The sequence below is a fragment of the Primulina eburnea genome, chromosome 12, assembly GCF_022965805.1.
Source record: "Primulina eburnea isolate SZY01 chromosome 12, ASM2296580v1, whole genome shotgun sequence".
Classification (NCBI taxonomy): domain Eukaryota; kingdom Viridiplantae; phylum Streptophyta; class Magnoliopsida; order Lamiales; family Gesneriaceae; genus Primulina; species Primulina eburnea.
In genome coordinates, this window is record NC_133112.1 from 4,114,214 (window position 1) to 4,137,535 (window position 23,322).

The 23,322-nt window shown below is 33.6% G+C and overlaps 3 protein-coding genes and 1 pseudogene across 4 annotated transcripts; 2 read left to right on the forward strand and 2 right to left on the reverse strand.

Moving 5' to 3' along the window:
- The first annotated feature begins 3,173 nt into the window (after positions 1-3,173).
- On the forward strand, positions 3,174-6,323 carry LOC140808291 (pentatricopeptide repeat-containing protein At3g56030, mitochondrial-like). Of its 2 annotated transcripts, XR_012112856.1 has the most exons (2): positions 3,174-4,401; positions 6,207-6,323. XR_012112856.1 is itself a non-coding variant. In XM_073165372.1 (1 exon), the coding sequence occupies exon 1, from the start codon at positions 3,261-3,263 to the stop codon at positions 4,236-4,238; it is 978 nt and encodes a 325-aa protein (XP_073021473.1). In that variant the 5' UTR covers positions 3,174-3,260; the 3' UTR covers positions 4,239-4,537. The 2 variants fall into 2 exon arrangements, 1 of the variants encoding a protein (XP_073021473.1); XM_073165372.1 differs by lacking the exon at positions 6,207-6,323 and having other exon boundaries at positions 3,174-4,537.
- A 1,509-nt stretch (positions 6,324-7,832) lies between these two features.
- On the forward strand, positions 7,833-9,807 carry LOC140806569 (peptide-N4-(N-acetyl-beta-glucosaminyl)asparagine amidase A-like; annotated as a pseudogene).
- A 242-nt stretch (positions 9,808-10,049) lies between these two features.
- LOC140806570 (eukaryotic translation initiation factor 2 subunit alpha homolog) lies at positions 10,050-13,580 on the reverse strand. Its single transcript, XM_073163123.1, has 7 exons — positions 13,071-13,580; positions 11,643-11,699; positions 11,457-11,543; positions 11,231-11,377; positions 10,999-11,103; positions 10,600-10,698; positions 10,050-10,426 (listed from the first exon to the last, which is right to left on the reverse strand). Exons 1-7 carry the CDS (start codon positions 13,452-13,454, stop codon positions 10,271-10,273), a joined length of 1,035 nt encoding a protein of 344 aa, XP_073019224.1. The 5' UTR covers positions 13,455-13,580; the 3' UTR covers positions 10,050-10,270.
- An 8,893-nt stretch (positions 13,581-22,473) lies between these two features.
- LOC140807292 (abscisic acid receptor PYL4-like) lies at positions 22,474-23,322 on the reverse strand. The gene has a single exon (XM_073164084.1). The coding sequence runs from the start codon at positions 23,240-23,242 to the stop codon at positions 22,601-22,603; it is 642 nt and encodes a 213-aa protein (XP_073020185.1). The 5' UTR covers positions 23,243-23,322; the 3' UTR covers positions 22,474-22,600.

The following is a 23,322-nucleotide window of genomic DNA, read 5'->3' on the forward strand; positions in this document are numbered from 1 at the left end:
CCAGAAAATCAGTCCACGTAAACCACATGTATGAAAATTATTAAATTACTAAAATATTTTAATTAAATAATTTTGTACGCATGAAAGATATATTTTGAGTGACTAAATGATTAATTATGTAGTTTTGCTCGATTGCAAAATTTAAATATTTTCATGTGAATACCGGTCAACTAAAGTCTGGACATGGTGGTTAAGTGCTGGAGTCTAGGCAAGCAAGGCTCCGAACAAACTAGGGTTAGGTTTTTATGTGAAAAAAAATTCAGAAAGTTCCTAAGATTGATCGAGGGTCTTAAATTGCTTGAATTGGGCATGTATAAGGTATAATTAAATATTTATAGACTATAGTTCAAGTTTGGTAAAGTTCGGTTAAGTTTTGAGTCGATACGAGTTAAAACCGACACGTATACTTAAGTTTTTAAAGTAATTGTGAAATTACTTGATGAGCTTAATTTTACGTCTAAGAAATGTCTATGCGTAGTTTAAGGTGTTATGTTAAGTTTAGGGATGAAAACTTTAAGTTTAAAATCTGGTAAGAAAATATTAATTAGTTTGAATTTATTCGGGTTAAAAACGGTTCATGATTTAGTCACTAAGTTATTAAATCGGAAGGCTCGGGTTTACGCTTAAGGAAAATATTGAAGTAAAATTTAAGCTTATATGATACTATGGGATATGCTCGAGTCAATAAAGGTAAGAGAAAGCAAAATCGGGAATTTTGAATTCCAGTGGATAAATGGTCATTTTGCGTCCTTGGTAGTACGAAAAGCTTGGCAGTGTCCGAATAATCATAATACATGCTAAATGATATTTTAAAATATTTATGATAAAAATATAATATTTTATGATATATTGAAGCTGTACTATTTATCCTAGAAAAATACTATTTTATGAATTTTTGAAAGAAATAAAAAGGAAAGAAAATATTTTGAAAGATAATTGATGGTGACAAACATGATATGATATGATTGGAAATATCGTGAGGGTGAAGGCTTCAGAAAGAGTCCGTTTATGGGAGAAGGCCTCAGAAGGAGCCCGACGATCGTATTTCCACTCACGACAAGGCCTAGTGTCAGTCCTCATGCGCAATGGTGAGCTTAGACGGATCAATCGACCACATGATTACACAATTATAGACAATCACTTTTAAGGATCACACTTCACCAAAAATTATGTACGATAATTGAAAGTTTTACGATTTAATGATTTATAATTTATTCTGCTTACAAATTTATGCCAGCTATTTTACATAAAAATATGATTTATGCATGTGTATGTATATATATTATTTGTTCTGAGTAATTAGATTCACTAGGTTTGAATGATCACAGATAATGATGAGATTGAGTGGATCGAGTCCGGCAGTACATTCTCGAATGACATTTATTTTCCACACTTACTTGGTTTTTAAAGTTTTTACGAAAAGCTTTTGAAGATTATTTATTTAGAGATTTATACTTTATGAAGTTTAAATTTTGGAGTATTTTAAAAGTTGACAAGTGATTTTGATAGTTGAAGATTTATGAATTTTTTATGCTTTTAAGATTTTTAAGGTTGAATTATTTTAGATGAGTGTTTCGAAATATATATATATAATTAGTATGAATTTAAAGTGAAAAAGATAATGGATGTGTCATCACAACAACTTAAATGTCGCGTTTCAATGTTTTTACCAAGCAGAGATAATTATTGCATTTCAATCATTTCTCTTCCAATAATGGTACGTATTGAAATAAATAAAAATCAAATTCGTTATATTGATTCTAATATCAATTATATAACTTATCATTTTCTACTTTACCGAAAGTTATATATTCAATGCAAATATCGTCTAGATAGTTATTGCCATTAATTTTTAATAAAATATTTTTTGATAGATAGAGACTAGACGAAAGTTGCTCTGATTGATAAAAGAATGCGCTCATGGCAGTAATTATTTAACATTTCGCCACGAAATAAAAAATGCAAAAACATATTATTTTTGGATGGGAAATTATCAATGATTGCTTTGATCGAGATCATTATTTCTTCGCCTTTTCAAAAAACATTAAGAGGTCATAAATTCGTTCGTTTTTATTTTTGTTCCCTTTGATTTACACAAAAGTTTTATATTTCAAAATGATATAATATATTAGTGCAAATAGAATGCAAAACTTTAGTTCGAATCTTTATTTGTGATACGATTTTACGGGTCGTATTTTGTGAGATTTGAATATCTTATATGAGTCATATATGAAAAGGTATTACTTTTTATGTTAAAGTGTTAATTTTTATTGTGAATATCGGTAGTGTTGACACGTTTCACAGATAAAGATTAATGAGACAGTCTCACAAAAGACCTATATATATAGCCGATTACTTGGCCAAAAAAGAAGACAAAAATTTGTGTGAGACCGTCTCACGGGTCGTATTTGTGAGACGGATTTTTTATTTGGGTAATCAATGAAAAATATTACTTTATATGCTCAGAGTATTACTTTTTATTATGAATATCGGTAAAGTTGACTCGTCTTATAGATTAGAATCCGTGAGATGATCTCACATGATACACACTCAAAAACAATAACAAATTCAATATATTGTGTTGAGACCATATATCTGGCACGAACAAATTTCGTCCACTTTTCCCGCTCTCAGAATTAGGGGTGTTCATCGGTCGGTTCGGTTATGTTTTCGGTTTTTTAGTATTTCGGTTTTCGGTTTTAGAAATATATAATCCGATATTCGAACCATTTTCCTTCGGTTCGGTTCGATTTTCTACCAAAACGATTCGGTTATTTCGGTCGGTTAATTATGTTTTAATATAATTATTTAAATTAATAATATAAATATATTATAAAATAAAATATGTTAACTTTTTATACGTTTTCTTAGTGAAAATTAATTAAACAAACAACAATCATCTAAAAATTGTTCAAAATAGTTCTTCGTTCACTAAATATCATATCAAAATATATAATATCAATAAAAATATAAAAAACTTATTAATTTTATGAAATTTCAGTTTTTTCGGTTTTGACATATATAATTCGAAACCGAATCAAATAAACTTTGGTTTTAACATTTATATCTGAATCAATAAATTCGGCTTTCGGTTCGATTCTATTTTCGATTTTTTCGATTTGGATTTTCGATTTTTTCAATTTTATCTGAATTTTAAACTTACAAATAAATTCGTGGCAGCCCAACCCAAGATTGAATTTCAATTGCATAATGACCTGTGGGACACGTTCACAAATTCAAACCCCATCCGCCCGTCTGTGATGCAGCTGCCATTGCGAACTGCAACCTGCAGACACGGCAGCGGATGTGATCGGCTGGCTACAAATGGAGTAATCGCGCAGTCAATTTTTAATGCAACAGCGCGTTACTTCAGCGTTGATAACCCTAATCAAACTGTATCCCCAAACCCACGATTACCCGCCTATGATAACCTAATCGATGTAGCCGGCCGCCAAAGAGATTTCGCCGCCGTTGGTCACTTACTCACCAAACGTATGAAAGGCGGAAAATTTAACACCACCAGAACCTTCAAGTTCTTATCCACCGATATACAAGTACTTCCCGAACTCCTGCAGAATCTCGCCTCTCTTGATGATTGGTTCACCAGAAAGCACGCGCACGACGGAGTGGTGGCTCAGCTCGCGCGGATGTGCCGCACGGCAGAGGCGCTGCGCGTGGCGGAAACAATGGTGAGTAAAAACTACGGAGCGACTTCCGTCACGTTTCACCCCATACTGAACGCGCTGACGCGGAGGAAGGAGGTGGAAGCGGGGTGGCGCGTGTTGGAGGTGATGCGAGTTTTAAAAGTGAAGCCGGACGTAACGGCTCTTAATTACATCCTGACGGCGTATTGTTGCCAAGGAGACTTGGCGGCAGCCGCTGACGTGCTGGTGAAACTGGAGGAAGAAGGTTTGAATGCGGACGCGAGGACGTACGACGCTCTTGTGCTTGGCGCGTGTAAGGCAAGGAAGTTGGAGGTGGCGTTAAGATTGATGCGGCGGATGGTGGAGAACGGAAAGCCGGCGATGTATTCCACTCATGGGCACATTATAAAAGAGATGGTGAGATCTGGCTATTTTGCGCAGGCGGCGGATTATGTGAAGACTTTTGCCGGGACGGTTCGGAGATTGGATGCTGAGAATTTTAAGTTCTTGGCAAGCTGCTTGGTGAAAGTTAAAAGAATTGCTGATGCTGATTCTATTGTAGAAGAGATGAAGAAAAGAGGTTTGCCCCGTTAGCAACGGATTGAAGAGTTTTTCTGCTACCGAATCGATTCGAATTGGGACATGAAAAAATTTTCCCAAACGACTATCAATCCATTGACAAAATCACTCGATGGGATTGTGTGTGAAATGGATTCCTGCTGGACGAAATGTTTTGATGAATAATATGTTCACAGTAGTGAATGTAAGCCGAGAGTAGAGAGCCTGCGCCTCTTTCTGTGTATTCATTTGCTGTTTTGCATAAAGAAAGAAACTTTTGTATGCCACTGATGTTGTTTGGCATCATCATTTGTGAAAAAAATGACGTTTCGATATGGTTGAGGATCAAAGAGCATGAATCTGGATTGTACAAAAGTGGGATATGGAGTGAATCCCGCTTCCGAAATCGACACAGATTGGCCATAATCCCGACGAGAGCTCGTGGAAAAGAGCAACTTGAAGAGCTATATTACCTCACTCGATTCATGTGAAGAGTTGTTCCTTTATACATTAATAAGTGGAAAATTAGTTAGAATACACATTCAGGACTTGCTATTAATAAGAATATGGATGTAAAAAGTTGAAATGATTTTGTTTAAATTTTCTGATTCCCTAGTCAATCATATTATGATAGCACATTTGCATGTCTTGTGCAATTTTAAAGTCTTTTAATAATTAATTTAGTTTATATTTCAAAAATAATAATATCATAATTGTAAAAATCAATCAGAGACTAGACTTCAATTTCAAATAATAAAACTAAAATAACTGTATCATACAAATTCTTAATGTGTGAAAACCCAATTTAGTCCCTATATTTTAACACATTCTCAATTCGGACCTTGTTATTTGAATGTTCACAAATTAGTCCCTGCTTTTTCAAAAGATTGTCCAATTTAGTCATGCAGGCTTATATATGTTAAAAATTTCTCATGTTTGATAAAATGTGTATGATCATGAAAAATGTATCAGAACTTAGGTTGAACAATTCAAACATGTTATATTATTTTATTATTGTGTAATTTACTTGTCTGAGAAATAGATAATTCTCAAAATTATGGATCCGCGCATATGTTCGAGATTTATTGTTTTCGGGTTTTATTCCAATAGTTTGGAATATTTACAACAATAAGATCCAACCAATGTTATATATCATGAGCAAATACGAACAGATCAGATTACTAAGGTAAATTATGATTCAAAATAATTTATTCTTAGAAGTAGTCTTCGATTCCTCTAACTTATTGGGAGATCGTAGAGAAATCCCAAAGACATTATAAAAATGATTGATCTCAATGATCCTCAAGATCTTTCATTAACTTTCAAAAATGGATCCACGAAGCTTTTCATGAAAGATAGGAAAATAATGACTATTTATCCAGATTAGATATTCCAGAGTTATGCTTATTTAGTGCAACATCGGAATCAGAACCAGTTGAGAAAGACTCACACGAGACTTTTCATTTCATTAATCTCGAGAGGCCAAATATGAATGTAAATATTTTTATCAATGATCTTCCAATAAATAAAACACCCTTGTTGATTCACTTATTGAAGATGACATCTCCACCAGAAGAGCATAGATAAAATGAATATGTCTCACAGAGATATACAAAGTCAATTTTCTATTCAAATTCTATCAGAATTCGGTTAATGGATCTTTTCTATTTAATAATATGACAAAGAAAACTACATTGTTTGCAGAAGAAATATTTGAAAATAAATAAATATTTTGTAGAACAACAAGCTATCGGGAGCAAAGAAACTCCCCAAAAATTCTGTAATATAGTCACATTGGAAGATGGTCATGATGGCTTTTCCCAGACTTCTCAAACCAGAAGAGCCAAAATTCGGGAAGAGTTTTCACAATAGAACTGACCGAAATAATCTTGCAGAAATAAGCTCAAATGGTGAGAGATCACACAGAAACAGTTTCCTGGGATACTCAAAAGCAAGAAATTCTACGATAGAAATAAAAAGATATGTGACTCAACTGTCACGGAGAGGCATGACCACTAATTATTAGAAAACGGGATCACCCACTATAAGCAACAAATTTCAAGCAATGGTGCAAAAGTTATTCAGGAGTCATGAAATCCGAATTCAATTATGAAAAAAGGCTTTTATAAATACCAAGATGTAAGAAAGTCGAGAACATTGATCGTTCACGTCGATTTTTTTTCAAATAAATATTGTAATATTTTCTTTCAGTTTATTTGTATTGTAATTTCAGCTATAATTAATAGTTAAACAAATTATCTCATCTTCTATAGGAAATTATTAATATAATAATATTTAGTATGTTTCAATAAAAACATCATGCTTTTCTCATTTCATTTCAAATTAAATCTATTACCATACTCTTCGATGTAGGAAACGAAACGAATCTGCGCTAGATATTATGGAAAGAATATGCGACAAAAACATCGGTCTAAATAGTTATCTCGTGTTGAACGATGTCCCAATTATTAATAAAAGTTATTTTTTTTTTTTTACCTTTCATTTCATCAATCATACAATGCCGTCACCAACAAGTGTGATGGAGGCCACGTACCATTAACTAGGTCATTTAAGACCAAGTGTGTGACAGGTTCATAAATGACAGATGTCTATACATACACATACTAAAAACATCTTCTGCTTGTGGCAGATGAGATTCTACTTATGTGGACATTATCTTCACTTTATTTCAACGGCTAAGATCTTGTCACATATACAATTTCAAAAAAAAAAAAAAGTGGGTCCTATATATGCATGTGCAAATCTTGGTCATCCATCCTATCATGGAGACAATACCCATATAGATAAGATGAAATAAACCGTTGTGGTGCGTGTTATAATACCAATTAATATGGATAATTTTTTATTTTGAGGTTGTATTTATTTTTGGAGATATGATTGTGTAAGATAACTTATATAGTGTGATAGTTAAAATAATTGAATGGGATATAAAATGGTTATGAATAAGTAATAACATGTTTAATCTCATTGATTAAAATTGGGATTAAACGAAAAACCACAATTTTGCCTTTTTTATTTCCATTTATAAGGACCAAATATTGTGAAGGTATGGTATATTAGGAGTTATCGATTTTCTTTCTATGTATACCGACCAAATATTGATTATCCTTACTCAAATTAAGTACTTACAAACATCTACAAATTCAATTATTAACATGCCTTTGAGTTTAAGAAAATATTCATTTTTGTAAGTAAGCATCGGATGAATTGGGATTAACAGCCCTATACCATTTTAGTAAACCTCAAATAAACGCAACTTTATAATATATTGATGATCAACGAGATAAATTTTAATCTCATTATTGAAAAATAGTAGAGAAAAATTCGTAAGGGTAATAGTTCATAATTTTTCTAGAGTAAGTTTTTTGTGAAATGGTCTTACGAATCTTTATATGTGAAACGAATCAACTCTACCGATATTCATAATAAAAAACAACACTCTTAGCATAAAAAGTAATATTTTTTCATAGATGACCCAAATAAAATATTCGTCTCACAAAATACGACCCGTAAGACTGTCTGACACAAGTTTTTGTCATTTATATATGAACACATACAGCTTCCACGAATGGATATTAATTGTAATTTTTCTGAAGAAATCGCAATTATTGTTAAAGTTGAAGAATGGTATTGAAATTTAGCTATTTGTCCAACCAAAAATTCAAAGGATCCATCTCTCTTTTGAAATTTAGCTAATTGTCCACCACCGTATGATATCCACCGACGAACAGTCAAACATGCATCTCCCACGGCTACTCATTATAGTCTCACTAACTCTCACACTCGCCTCCGCTACCTCGCCGTCGCACCGCCGCCGCCGCCACCCTACTCCAAAACAATACGTCGAAATCAAGCGTCCTCTTCCCTTTACCTCCCTTACCCCTTCTTGCACTCTTCCCATTCTCTCCCACGACTTCGGTAACACCATCGGCCTCCCACCGACATACGCCCACTACAACCCTCCCATCAACTGCACCTGGTCACGCGCCGCCATAAACCTGACCGCAGCTGCAAACGGCACCCAGAACAACCGCATCGCCGCCGTATGGCTCGGCGCCGTCGAGATTCTCCGAACCAGCACTCCCGAGCCAACCACCGGAGATTCGTTCTGGATTATTGAAAAGGATGTCACGAAATACTCTTCCCTCCTTCGTCAACCCAATCTCACCCTCGCGGTTACACTCCCCAACGCCGTTAACGGCGTCTTCACTGGCTTTTACCAGCTCAACCTCACTTTCCTCTATTACAGTAATGATACTTCCACTAACGCCGTTAGTTTGCCGTTACCTTTGCTACCAAAAACGGATGAGTCCCCCATGGAAAAGTCTGAAGAAATCATACGAATCTTGGATGAAAACTATTCCCCCAATGCAGATGATAGTCCGGCAGATTTGATAATCCCAATATCTGCCATTGCAGGTGAAGGATTTTGGTTCATAATCGAGAATGGATCGGATGTAAAACAAAAGGAACTTCAAATCCCACTCAACACATACAGGGCAGTTATTGAACTTTACATTTCCTTCCATGCAAATGATGAATTTTGGTATTCAAATCCTCCAGATTCATACATCGAACAGAACAATTTAACAACCGGACGAGGCAATGGGGCGTATAGGGAGGTTTGGGTGATGATCGATAACAGTACAGTAGGATCAGTGATCCCATTCCCTGTGATCTTCAGTGGAGGGATCAACCCTTTATATTGGAACCCGGTGGTTTCAATTGGAGCTTTTGATTTGCCATCATATGATATCGAGTTGACCCCGTTTCTTGGCATGATTCTTGATGGGAAAGTTCATTTTTTTGGCTTGGAGTTACGGATGCTCTTTCATTTTGGCTTGTTGATGCCAATTTGCATCTATGGTTGGATGATAACATGGTTGTGGTGAAGGCAGGGACTGTTAGGTCCACTGCTCCAAGTGTTAGTATTAAGCGAAAATCAAAGTTCAATAAGCTCGATGGGAAGTTTAAGATTAAGGTGAAGAGGAAGAGTGAGTTCTCTGGGTGGGTGAGTTCGAGTTTAGGCAACTTTACTACCAGTGTTTCCGAGAAGTGGACGTTCAAGAACGAGATGAAGTATAAAAAGAAAGGAACTTATAAGGACGTGGAGCAGAAAGTGACGGTGAAGACTGAAGTTGAAGTCGAGTCTTGTGACGGGAGTGATGTCTATAGCACTACGGTAAGACGGAAGTATCCTTTAGAAATAAAGACTTCCAATGTCACTGGATCAGAGGTGGGTAAGTACTCGATTTTATCGGACTTGGAGACCTCTATGGAGGAGAAGAGGTCGAGTGACAGCTTTACGAGTAGTTTGGTTAACACTCAGAAGGCAAATGGGACTATGCATGTGGAGAATCGGGTTGTTCTGTCTGGGGCAGCAAATACTTCTCAAAGTTATAGCGTTTCCGATGAATTTGGTTGCTATAGTAGGCAGGTCTCGGCTGCCGGTGGATACATTAGTAAAGACACAAGGAGTGTTCTATGTGCTCTTCCTTGTGATCAATGACTTCTTGTGTCGGTGAGATTTCTGCAGGCTGTGTAATAATTTCTCCTAATAAATGGCTCCTACAGTGTCTTTTTACTTGTGATTTATTCGATACCCAGCAATATCTATCAAACACACAAGGCTCTAAATTTCACGATGCTACGTGTTAAAAGATTCAAAAAACATCTAATCAAGAGCATATCATGCCAATAGCAAATAAGGGGTATAGAATCCAAGAATTTAAAAGGAGAAGAATGGACGAGATCGGGCGGTAGCTATATTTTACTTTTTAAGACAAAAATTAATCTCTCTCTCTCTCTCTGTTGTTTTCGGATTGCTATGGCTAAAAATTCATAAAATTCGACAACAAAAATTTACCTTTAAATATTGTTTCAAATTTTTGCATTAGTTGCCCAAAATCGAAAAATATAACAGGAAAACATACGTAAAATATCAACACATTTGTTCAAATCGTAGTAGGGGATAGGGTGAACAAAAGCGCTACAAAATTGATTAAATTAACAAGTATTCCCATGCAGGGATGAATAAGAAGGAATATCTAGTCTGTTATCCCAGTTCCCGAGTTCTCCAGATCAATGTCTCCCATCCCTGTATCTTCCTCCTCTTCGCTACCTTCATCTCCGCTAATCTCCTCGTTCTCACGACCAAGCTTAGCCATATGCTCAGCAAGCAGTTTATCCTCTCGTTCGCTCACCTAAATAAAACCAAACAAATTAAACACATGATGGTGGTCATGATGAATATTTTAATCCAGGTGAAAATTTTGAAAATGTAATAGAATATGCAAGTGGAAATATTCCTAGTGTCTATCTAACGTGATGTGGGGAAATTGAAATATTCTAATTTGATAGATATGGTAATCCTCACCGCTCTTGGAGCTTCTTTGACAGTAAGTTTTCCTGAGTGTCGCACAATCTCTTCCGTGCAAGCTTCTATTGCCTTGTTAAGTACTGCTATACCTTGTTCCTGCAATGCGAAAAGTAAACTAATTTTATTGGCAACTGCTTTTTTAATCATGTCAAATATTAAACTGAAAAAGCACGTGCAAGGGAAAAATGGGGAATAATGATAACAAGCCACCTTAATGTTCACTAATGACAAGACTAGATTTGATGCTATACACTGGTGATATAAAGCAGTTGCATTGCTATATAGTTAATGCTTGCCATAGGATCATGGGCATCAATATTGATCCAGAGATCATAGCTTCCCATGCAGAAGGGTAATATCAGCGATTAAGCTAAACACATTTGTCAAGTAATTTACCTTGTCAAGAGTCTGGGTGTTGAGGACATATGCTGGAGGAGCAACAAGTTTAATTTTAACTGGGCAATCCTTGTTTCCTGCAGCTTCAGCTTTCCGCATTGCTTCCTGAAGCATTTGGGTGATATCAATAACTCAATACTTAACACTAAAGAGAGATCCCAGTAATGCTAGCAACCAAGATAACTATATTATATAAAAAAAAAGCAGTCAGATAATTAATCATGGGAATAACCTTTATGTGCAAAACGCCGTCAAATTGAAAACACTTCATCTCAATGTCTGCACGAATTTTTAAAGGCTGTGGTGTCATTCTTCTCCTAATATTTTTAACTAAAGAGTCTTTGACGTCCTCCGATAAAGCAGGAACAACCTTAGTAATCTGCAGCATTTCCAGATGGAAAATAATCATATACATCAGTCTCGTGAAGAAATGAGATTGAAATGAAAACATATACTACCTCTTGTCCGTTAGGTTCGACTTCTTTTACTTCACGAGTAAGAGAATCAAGAATGGAATCAGGATCATTAACAACTAATTTAAATGCCTGTAATTTAAAATTCAGTAAAATTTCTGTTACAGGATTAAAAACTAAGTTGATGCAAACAAACAGCATATATATTGATTGAACTTCTGAGCATCTCACCTCAAATGCATGACCATATTTCCTGTATAAAGGCCAGCCCACATGAATATAGAGATCCTGCGACAAATAAAATCATCTTAACAAAGCTCATAATAGAATGTAAAATGAGAATTAAATATGTCGGTACATATCAGGTAGCACAACAATACAATGGAAGCAAGAAACTTTAAAATGAAGTGTATGAAAAGTAAATAGGATATAAGAAACATGACCTCTACATTTAAGGAATAAATAACCGACAATTTTAACATTAGAACACTGCATAACCAAAATTTACTATCAATCATAACAGCAGAAAAGTGATGCAGTAGAAACCAGGAGCCCACTGATTTCTAATCCCTACAGATGTCAAATTCATGTTCAAACACAATAAACAATAGAAAAAACGTACAGAACTCTATCAAAAGAAATGCAAACACTAATTGAAAACCCAATGATGATCTCAGACCAATTTATTTGATGAAAAGATCACAAACTTCTTTTGTAAACATGGCCCCTGGGAAGGCAATGTGAGTCAGTTTCTGAAACCCCAGGCAGTATCGGCAAAAAGTTAATGAGTCCGTTGGCACAATGGATGCTCAAAACTTTAAAAAGTACAGTAAGACCTTAACAGCTCCACAGGTAACCAACAGTAACCACTATTTAGTTACGTCGACAAAGGCTGAGCTCAAAATTGCACAAAGCTCACCAAGTTGCAATTGGTCGTAAACGACAATGATAAGATGTAAGGATGTGTTAAACAGATTGTAGCCAAATCTAGTAAATAGCCTAAAAAGCTTTTCTAGACGAGCTTTCAACTACCCATAACTAGATTCATATAAGTCTTGCACGATCTTTAGCAGGTTCTCGTAGCTTTATTCATCCTATTCACCATTCCTTTTACAAATTTCACTATGAAATTCGGCTATGGATAGCTAATTAAAACTATTTCACTGGGATTAAATTTCCGCATCCCAGGCAACCGCCAAAGACAAAAATCAAGTTAATTATATAGAGTCGAGCAACACATCAGAAACGAGATTATAAAAACAAGCTGTTCAAAGTACTGAATAAACTAACAGACATTCACGAGAATATGCAGTCAATTATATGGAGGGGATTCGCAGCTGAAAATTAAAATCTTTGTCGCATTATTAGGGTCAATATTGCATTAAAACCTATTATGTGGGTATCAATCATGCATAGATAACTATAACAGAAAATGCAAAATATAACTCCCCGATCAATGTTTTTTAGCAAAATAAACACAGAAACTGGTACAAAAAAATTAGAGCATTCCCCAGTGGACTCATTACCAGCGTTAAACAAGCACTGAGCTAAAAATCATGTAAAGATGCATTTTTTTTTCAAATATAAAAATAAAAGAACTAAAATGAAAGAAAACTTCGAAATAAAGAATCAACAGATAAAACCAAATTCAGAGAAAACCTCGAGATCAATCTTCATAGTCTCCGCCACATGTCGCATGATGGAATGGACAAGCTTGCTCTTGTTAAATCTCTCCTCGCACGCCTGAATATCCTCTTCGGAAACTCGCCTCTTGCTGAGATCAATATAACCCTTCTCCTTATCAACACGGAGCACCATAACGGGCTCAATTCGGCCAACTTTAATGAGGCTACTGATACTGCGAATTCGGCGTCGGGAAAGCTCTGAGAATAGAATCATCCCTTCGATGTTATTGTACTCGAGGAGTGAAACGTACGCGCCGCTGTCAGCCATGCTCTTCACTTGTATCATCACCGCCATGTCGACCTCCGGGTACTTCGCCTCGTACATCCGACATTCCAGGCTCACCCCGTTCGTAGCCATGGATGGAATAGATCTAAATCGGGTGAGGTCAGCTGGGATTCGATTTAGGGTTTCCGTTGTCTGGGTTTCTCGCGGAGATGGAAGAGAACTAGCTGGACTGTTTTTCTTTTCTTTTCTTTTTTGTCTGTAAAGAATAGAATTATACAGATTCTGTAAATAAAATATTTCGTACCAATAAATTTCATGAATTATTAAACATATATATACATTATTATTATTTTAAAAATAATCACAGAAAAATCTCGAAAATATTTTAATCTCGATATATATTAATTTTAAATTTTATCTGTTAATATCAAATTAATAAAATTCATTTTGTACACAAATTATTGATAAATTGATAATTATTTATCATAATATAACATTTATATATATATATATATATATATATATATATATTAAAAATAATCAATAAATAAATTAAATACTCTTGAAAATAAAAGTGTGTATCTAATTAAATTCATTAATGATAATTAGAGTCAAAGCAATTTAGATCACATCCTTTTGAAAATAAAAATTTTCATAAATAATTGAAATTATTTTTTCCATTAGACTTACAAGCAATTTAGATCACATTCTTTTTATATATATAAATAATTGAAAATACTTTTCATAAAAAAGATCACATCCTGTTGAAATATAAAAAAAATTTGGGGGTAGTATTTTTCGATCTGTTTCTTTTATTTCCTTATATTTTTTTGAGTAACATTTATTTAATTATTAATTTTATAGAAATTTAAAACCTAAAAAAACAATGTTCAATATATATCGGGCACTAATTTTAATATAAGAAAGAGTGAGTCTCATGTGAGACCGTCTCACGTGTCATAATCCGTGAGAGTGGTGAACCCTACTCATATTCACAATAAAAAATAATACTCTTAGCATAAAAAGTAATACTTTTTCATAGGTGACCCAAATAAGAGATCTGTCTCACAAATACGACCCGTGAGACCGTCTCACACAAGTTTTTGTCTATAAGAAAACCAACGCGATGTTTCGGGTACAAACCTGAATCTTAATTAGGAAAAACAACTCGATCGACTAGCTGATACCTGAACACAAATGTCCAGCACGTTCAAGAAATCTTATTACCGATGAAAAAATAAAAATTTATTATGACGAAAATATTATTATCATTGTTTTTTTTTAAGGTCAATGCTTGTACTTTATTGAAAATCTAAAATGTCATTTGTTACAAGACGAATCAACCAAATAGGAAAATCTCCAATCTCTCATACAAAATGAGAGGAGGAAGAAATAGCAAAAGAAGCGATCGAGTGTGCAACTACATTCGCCGATCGTCGAATATGACTAAGTGAAGTGTTACTTAAGGAGTCCAGGAGAATTCTGATATCTGTAGCAATTGACCCTACGTAACTGAGATTCTTTTCCAACCTTGTGACTTCTTGCACGGTTAGTAGAGAATCTGAGGTGACTTGATGAAGCGATAGGTTTCGCATTTGAGAGATCTTTAAGCCGCTTTCAATAGTCATAAGTTCAGCATATGTGATAGATTGAGGTTTGTTAATTTTCTTTCCAAACGCAAGAATTGGTTGCCCCTCATGGTTTCTGACCACCCCTCCAATTGCATAACAATTTGACTCTTCATTATAGGCTGCATCAATATCCAATCTGAGTTTGTCTTTTGGTGGAGCAACCCATTTCCCAGGTGAAGTACACTGGCGAGTTCCCAACAGAGGAGAGAGAGCTAGTCTCGAATGTTGGATATCATTTAATAGAATCTCACTCCAATCAGTACTAATATCGCCAGAACATTCTTTTTTCTTGTAAATTAAACTCAGACATTCCGTCCAGGTTGCCCAAGCTCGCATTGCAAACACTTCAAATTCTATTTTACTAATCTTCTCTTTCATCCACAGAAAAATATCAAACAAATTCAAATGCCTAACTTGTTTCAGGAACGACCAAAAGTAAGTCATTTTCCAGCAATATTTTATTACAGGACACGCGATTAAGGCATGGCTTGTCGAATCACACACGGATTGGCACAACGGGCACATACCAGAGACTGGGACATGGTGAGTTAATAAATTTTGTTCTGTAGGTATTATGTCAAGCACTGCTCTCCAACAAAATATCTGGACTTTTGGAGGGACTGAGAGAGCCCAAAGGTATTGCCACCAACTTTTCAAGCGAGAACTCGAGGTAGAAACCGGAGAGTCATAAAAGCCCATAGCTACCTTGTACCCATCTCGAACCGAGTATTTTCCTTTCGGATCAAAGATCCAATACCGGTAGTCATCATGATGTGTCAAAGAGATAGGAATGGCTAGGATATTTGCAACCAGGTAGTCCGAGAAGTGCTGGCGAACCACCGACTCATTCCATTTTCGATTCTCAATAAGATCTTTAACCAACATATTATTATTTTGCATCTCTGTAGGAATAGCACAACCCCAAGAGCTCGGTATCCATCTATCTCTATTCAATGCAATTCTGGCTCCATCTCTCACATGCCAACAAACTCCCTGCTCTAGTAAGGGTCTGCTCCACAGTATGGAGCGCCAAAGGTACGAAGGGTTATTACCAAGGCCAGCGCAGCCATGATGTCTTGGTGCTTGAAATAACGTGCTTTTAGAACACGAGCTACCAAAGAGTCTGGATCCACAATGATACGCCATATCTGCTTAGCCAAAAGAGCCTTATTAAAGGTTTCCAGATGGCGGAAACCCAATCCTCCCATGCATTTAGGCAGACAAAGAGCTTTCCAAGTTTTCCAATGCATCCGATTCTTCCCCGCACCAACACCCCACCAGAAATTTGAGCATGCACGCTCAATCTCTGCACAAACCGATTTAGGGATACGAAAACAAGACATAGCATACGTAGGGATAGCTTGTACCACCGATTTTATCAGAGTCTCTTTTCCACCTGCTGAGAATACTTTGTTGCCTCAACCTTGTATTCTTTGTACAGCTCTTTCCACTAAATATCTAAATTGCAGCTTCTTGTTTTTGGTGGAAAACATTGGGAGTCCCGGATAGATAAACTGAAGGAGTAGATTTGTATTCAAATGTCAATTTATTCAATATTTATAATAGTAAGTAATATTTTTGATATAAAAAATATTATATTTTTTTTATTTTTGACTCAAATTGAAGATATGTCTCACAAAATCGAATCATAAAACTGTGTCACAAAATTTTTTGTGGTCGTTTAATTTATCGAAATTTCTATATATATAGATTGAAGCTTTAATAATGGACTGATCGGATGTAAGGTCCAACAAATCCGACATTTTAAGAAGAGTATTCGTTTAAAATAGAAACATATAACCTCTCACGTCATATATCTTTAGGAAATATTATAGATAAAATCTGACAAAATTAAGGTCAAATGAACACAGATCTGCTGAGAAGGGACATGAATATTACACTATAATATCTATGGGTGGAAAAAAATACCGAATTTTCGATATATCGAGATTATCGTACCGAAAAAATGCTGAATTTACCGAATTTTCGGTACGATAAGATTACGTAATTTTTCGGTACGGTACGTAACGTATGCAATTTGAAAATTTCGATATATACTGGAATACCGAAAAAATATAAAAAAAAATTAAAATATATAATATTTTAAAACAATAAAATCAAAAAAAAATTAAACTGTAATATTTTTTCGGTATAAAATGGTATATACCGATACCGTACCGAAATCTCGATATACCGTACAATTTCGGTATAATCGATATGCTAGTTATATTACCGAGAATTTCGGTATACCGCAATTTTCGGTACGACATCAGTATGAATTTTCTTATACCGAAATTTTCGTTACGGTATACGGTATATGATTTTCGGTACGGTACGATATATCACCCCTAATAATATCGTTCAGTCTATAAAATTCATGTTATATAAATATATATATATATATATATATATATATATATATATATATATATATATATATATATATATATATATAGAGTTTTAAGATTAAACACCGCTTTTTTATTAGATAACTAACAATACCAATTAAACTCATATATATATAAATATAATTTGAGTTTAATTGGTATTGTTAGTTATCTAATAAAAAAGCGGTGTTTAATCTTAAAACTCTCTCTAATTTTGTGGTCCTGGACGAATTCTTACATCCATAGTTTAGGGATGAACACATGCAAATAGTAGAGATTCTAAACATGTCAAAACGGGTTAGTGAGGCGAACCTGATCGATTTTATGTGTAATTTGGTAGGCGGAGAAATAAATTGTCTTCTCTTGTTATTATAATATTGAATTTCAGAATCAATCCACCTATTTTGTTGTACTAAACGTCATAAAAATGAATTGTAATTTAAGTTAACAATATTTGAAAACTTATGAATGTGAAATCCCAACTTTTTGGTATTTTTGAAATTTTCTTCATCGTAATTAGAAAGATATTAACCAAGTTCGTTTGTATTTTAAAATATTATAGAAGATATTTAGAACCTTATGTGATACTTTATAAATAAGATATATCAGCTTAGTTTTTATATGATATAAACTTTATTCAAATCAAAATATTTAGAGTAGGTCTCTTGTGAGACGGTTTCACGAATCTTTATCTGTGAGACGAGTCAACCCTACCGATATTCACAATAAAAAATAATACTCTTAATATAAAAAGTAATAGTTTTTCATGAATGACCCAAATAAGAGATCTGTCTCACAAAATACGACCTGTGGATTGTCTCACACAAGTTTTTACCAAATATTTATCATTATACGATGATTTCTTCTCAAATATATTTTCACTCACTGCATGCGTTGTTCTCTCCTCGATATATTTGGTTTGTTTTACTTTTCTTTAGATTTTTTTACTCTAGGATGACTTATTTTATTTAAACCTTTCAAGAAATTGAAAATTCTGTATTTTTTTCTATTTTGGTCGTCTATATTGTCAAATTTTAGTATTGGTTTGTACTTTGTTGTCTTTGTCTCTTTATTTTTTTTCAATTTAAATCATTTTTTTTGATGTGACGTTGACATGACAAGTATGCAACACGAATGTAGCTGACAATGACGTGTATAAAGTTAAATCAACACTCTAGATTAAAAAAAAGAAAGAAAAGATTAAAGCTGACATACATTGAAATATTAATATACATAATTAAGATAAGTTTGAGAAACAATATTAAGTTTTTTGTTAGACGGTATTACAGATTTTTATCCGTAAGACAAATCAACTCTGCTCATAGTTACAATAATAAATAATATGTTTTGTATAAAAAATAATATTTTTTCATGTGACCTAAATAGGAGATCCGTCTTACAAAATTGACTAATGAGACAATCTCAAAAACGGTTTTTGTCAAGCAACAGAATGCTAAACTATATTATGAAATTCAATCTTATATTTGATAACATTTTTTGTCGAACATGTGGTATGAAAATCTTATTAAGGGCATCTCCAACCCAAGCAGCAAAATCATGCTATTTTGCTGCTTGGGATTCTCCAATGGAGCTAGCGCAGCTCCAATGTTCTCTGCGCCACATTTGGCGCAGAGTTCTTTTATTTATTTTTTTTAATTATAAATATTTATATTAATAATTATAAATATTTTTTCTATAATAATATGATATTATTATATTAATTTAATAATTAGATATATTTAAATAATAGTATAAAATTTATTATCTTATTTTAATAATTAGATAATATTTATTATATAATTTTAATAATTAAATATAAAATCATAAAAATTAAAATATTTAATTATATTACATTTACCAAGTATTTTACAATAATTTTATAATTAAATATCTAACACACAAATTTATTGAATAATATTTAAATATTCAAGTACACAGTTAAAATAAAAATACGAATTCGAATTCAGATAATTTAAATGCAAATATAATAAAAGATAAACAATTCAGTGTATGCAACGCTTTTGTCGAGCTATAGTGGAAGTTTTTGCGGAGCAGTACTTGAGATCGCCTACTGCCAACGATGTTGCCAGACTTCTCTATATTGGCAAACAACGAGGTTTTCCTGGAATGTTGGGAAGTCTCGACTGTATGCATTGGAGGTGGAAAAATTGCCCAACGGCTTGGGCAGGACAATATGCAGGTTGTAGTTGTTCTCCAACAATCATTTTGGAAGCGGTAGCTGATTACGATATTTGGATATGGCATGCATATTTTGGTATGCCTGGAACCAATAATGATATAAATGTTTTAGAGTTTTCCAGTCTATTTTCCAATCTTGTACAAGGAATTGCTCCTCCAGCTCATTATACTATTGGATCAAAAGAATATGACACTGGATATTATTTAGCTGATAGTATTTATCCGAAATGGTCAACTATTGTGCAAACTATCCATGATCCGCGTGGTCCGAAGAAGCAGTATTTTGCGATGAAGCAAGAGTCATGCAGGAAAGATGTGGAGCGTGCATTTGGCGTTCTTCAATCACGATTTGCGATTGTGGCATCTCCAGCACGTGGTTGGAAGAAAAATCATTTGAATGATATATTGAAAGCATGCATTATAATGCACAATATGATAATTGAAGATGAACGTGATCTTAGTGCACCGATTGAAGATGCTAGAGAAGCACCGACTCCAATGGTAGAAATGGCTGTCAATGAACATACCAGATTTCGAGAATTTCTCGCTCGATAAAAAAAAATAAAAGACAAATACGCTCATTATGCATTACGAAATGCTTTAATTGATCATTTATGGGATGAATATGGTCGTTCAAATATTTGAACGAGTATTTGTAATATGTTATTTAATTTAATGTCATGTATTAATTTTATTTCACCACTTGAAATTATTTCTATTTCAATTCGTATAATATAGATTTCAATAATATATTTAAAATAATTATCACATTTTATTAAAAATAAAATATTAAATATATTTATTATAAAATGTAATTATAATTATATCACACATTATAAAAAATATATATTTAATAACTTATAAAAAAATGAAATAAATAAAATAAAATATTCCGAGAATATTCTTTTTTAGAGTAAGATTTGAAGTAGATGGGTTGGAGATGAATATTGTATTTGGTGTAGAAACTGCACTATTTTAGAGTATATCTAGTTGCTTTAAAATAGAGTTTTGGGTTGGAGATGGCCTAAGAAATGGATATTAAAATGTCACCCAAACACTCGTAAATCGCATCTGCCGACTGGTTCAGATCGGGCAAAGGACAAGAAATGGCACGAGAAATGACCGACATTATTATCATATTTAAAACAAAAGAAAGATGAATTAAAAGCCTAGTTGCCCACTTGCGTCTCAACTTGCAAATAATTCCTTAATCTCGACTGAATCCAAAATTAAATAATTGATAAAAATAATAATATTACCGCTGGAAAAGAAATTGAAATGTCGAAGAAAATAGTTCATACTGACAAGTTGGGTTATCTATCGTACACCGAATTGGTTGTTAATTTCAAGTTGGAGAACAAGTTGGTGCGGTGCATTCTTCGTATTTGAATCCTGCCCTACGCCTCCAAATCATATTATTAATATAAAAACTCACGTTTGACGATTTTATCAGTTAATTTTCTGAAACATATATTCTATTTAGATCACTCATGAAAATATTACTTGCCAAATGTATGATTTTGTACTGTAAATATAAGTATAAATGATTCATTGCATTAATAAAGACATGTGAAACCGTCTCAGAAGATTGTCAAATACAATTTATATATTCCTATCAAATTCCAATGGATTCGAATTCAGTATTTTTTTACTATCCTTTTATAAGTTATTATTATATATGTAAAAAAAATAACAAGTTGAATTGAAGATAATGAATCACTGGCATCGTTCGACTCAATAGTAAATGATGTATGACACAATAGTGAACATTAAACGAAATAAAATTATATAATTAACTAAGACATCATCCTTCGAACCAAAATATCAATACGACGATAATAAATTAATATGTTTGAAAATTTCAAAACAGAAAGGTCGGTCTATGCTTTTGCAACTTGAAATTTCTACACGCATTGCACTTGATGACCCTAATAAGAAGTTTATCTCACAAAATACGATATCTGATACCGTCTCACATAAATTTTTGTCAATTTAATATTATTCTTCATTCATAAAGATATATTCACGCAACTATATTTTATTTAATTTTAATAAAATTGAGAATCCTAGATTACTTTAAATTATATAATCTTTATGGCGTAGGAAGATTCTAGACAAATATGTAAACAATTTGTTTTATTAGTTAATTTATAGGTAGAATACAACTTAGTATATATTATTTAAAATAAATTAACATAAACGCATGCTCGATCCGGTTATTTTCTTTTGTTTGTGTTGAAAGAAAATAAATTATTTTTTATTAATTTATATCATCATCATATCTTTATCTTTAATAACAATAAAAAAATCTTGAAACAGATAATAAAAAAAACATGTTACAATATAGTCGAATGAAGTGCACCAAAGCAAACTACATTGTGATCGAATAATAAGAATACAAAATTCATATATTGATCGAATAATAAGAATACAAATTAAATTCATAAACACAAATTAAATTCATATATATATGAATTTTGTATTCTTATTATTCGATCACAATGTAGTTATATATATATATATATATATATATATATATATATATATATATATATATATATATATATATATATATATATATATATATGTTTGATTCGATAAATCTAAAATTTTAAATTACAAATTTATATTTTCAAATTTAAAAATCAATATTATTGTTAATTGTATAGGCAAAAACTTGTACGTGACGATGTCTAGGGTCGTATTTTGTGAATCAAATCTATTACTTGGATCATTCATAAAAAAATATTACTTTTTATGCTAAGAATATTATTTTTTATTATTAATATAGAAAAAATTGACCCATCTAACAGATAAAGATTTATAAGACTGTCCATCTACTCTAACTTGTATATACTTGTTCATGCCACTTCAATTTTTTTTTTGTGGAAAGATGTAGAATGCACAAACACTTTACATAAATATATCATCAAACTTAATTATTGCCAATAAAGTTAGCTGAAATTTAATCTAATTAATATATATTAAATTCATGATCTACAAAATGCATTAGAGTAATAAAATTTTAAAAAGATCAAATTATACAAAAGTCGAAAAAAATTTACTGATTTTTGGCCAAATTTTCTGAGATTTGAGCCAACGACCGCAGATTGCACCTCACAATTGTATCAACAAACGCACAAGTTTCTTCTCTGGTGTTCCCTTGTGGAACATCCACAACGTATGATTCTACCACCACCGTCCCACCACTTCCTCCGCCGACGCCCAGCTGATACGGCGGCGCTGCATGGAGTGTGGTAACGGAGCGATAATTGTGCAAACGGTGATCGCCGCCTACTACGCTGAAACTCAACACGTGCTTCTCATCGTCCAATATTTCCAGCCTCTCCGTGCTACACACCGCCGGGAGACCGGACACAACCCGAACCTCCCGGAGAGTGCCCACTTCACCGTGGCCGAGGATGACGTCGCAGCTCTTGAGGAAGTGCTTGTACGCTTGCGGTTTGTCGAAGCGGCGGACGACTGACCACACGGTGTCCACGGGCGCATGGATCTTCTGGACCACGGTGGAGCAGCTCTGGTTGGAACCCACAGCTTTCGTGTGGTGTTGCGAAGCGTTTTCCGGCAGCGGAACCTCGCTGGAAACAGGCGAAACCCATGTGCGCTTCGCGGCGGCGCAGGATGATCCAGAAGTGGTGTGATTTATGTGGTTGATTCTTTGAATCTGAAGAGAGGAAGGCATTTCTGGATCTTTAGTTCAACTGCTGTACGTTCTCTCCGATAATTTTTTTTTGATGGAAAAAAGGTAGTTGAAATGAATGG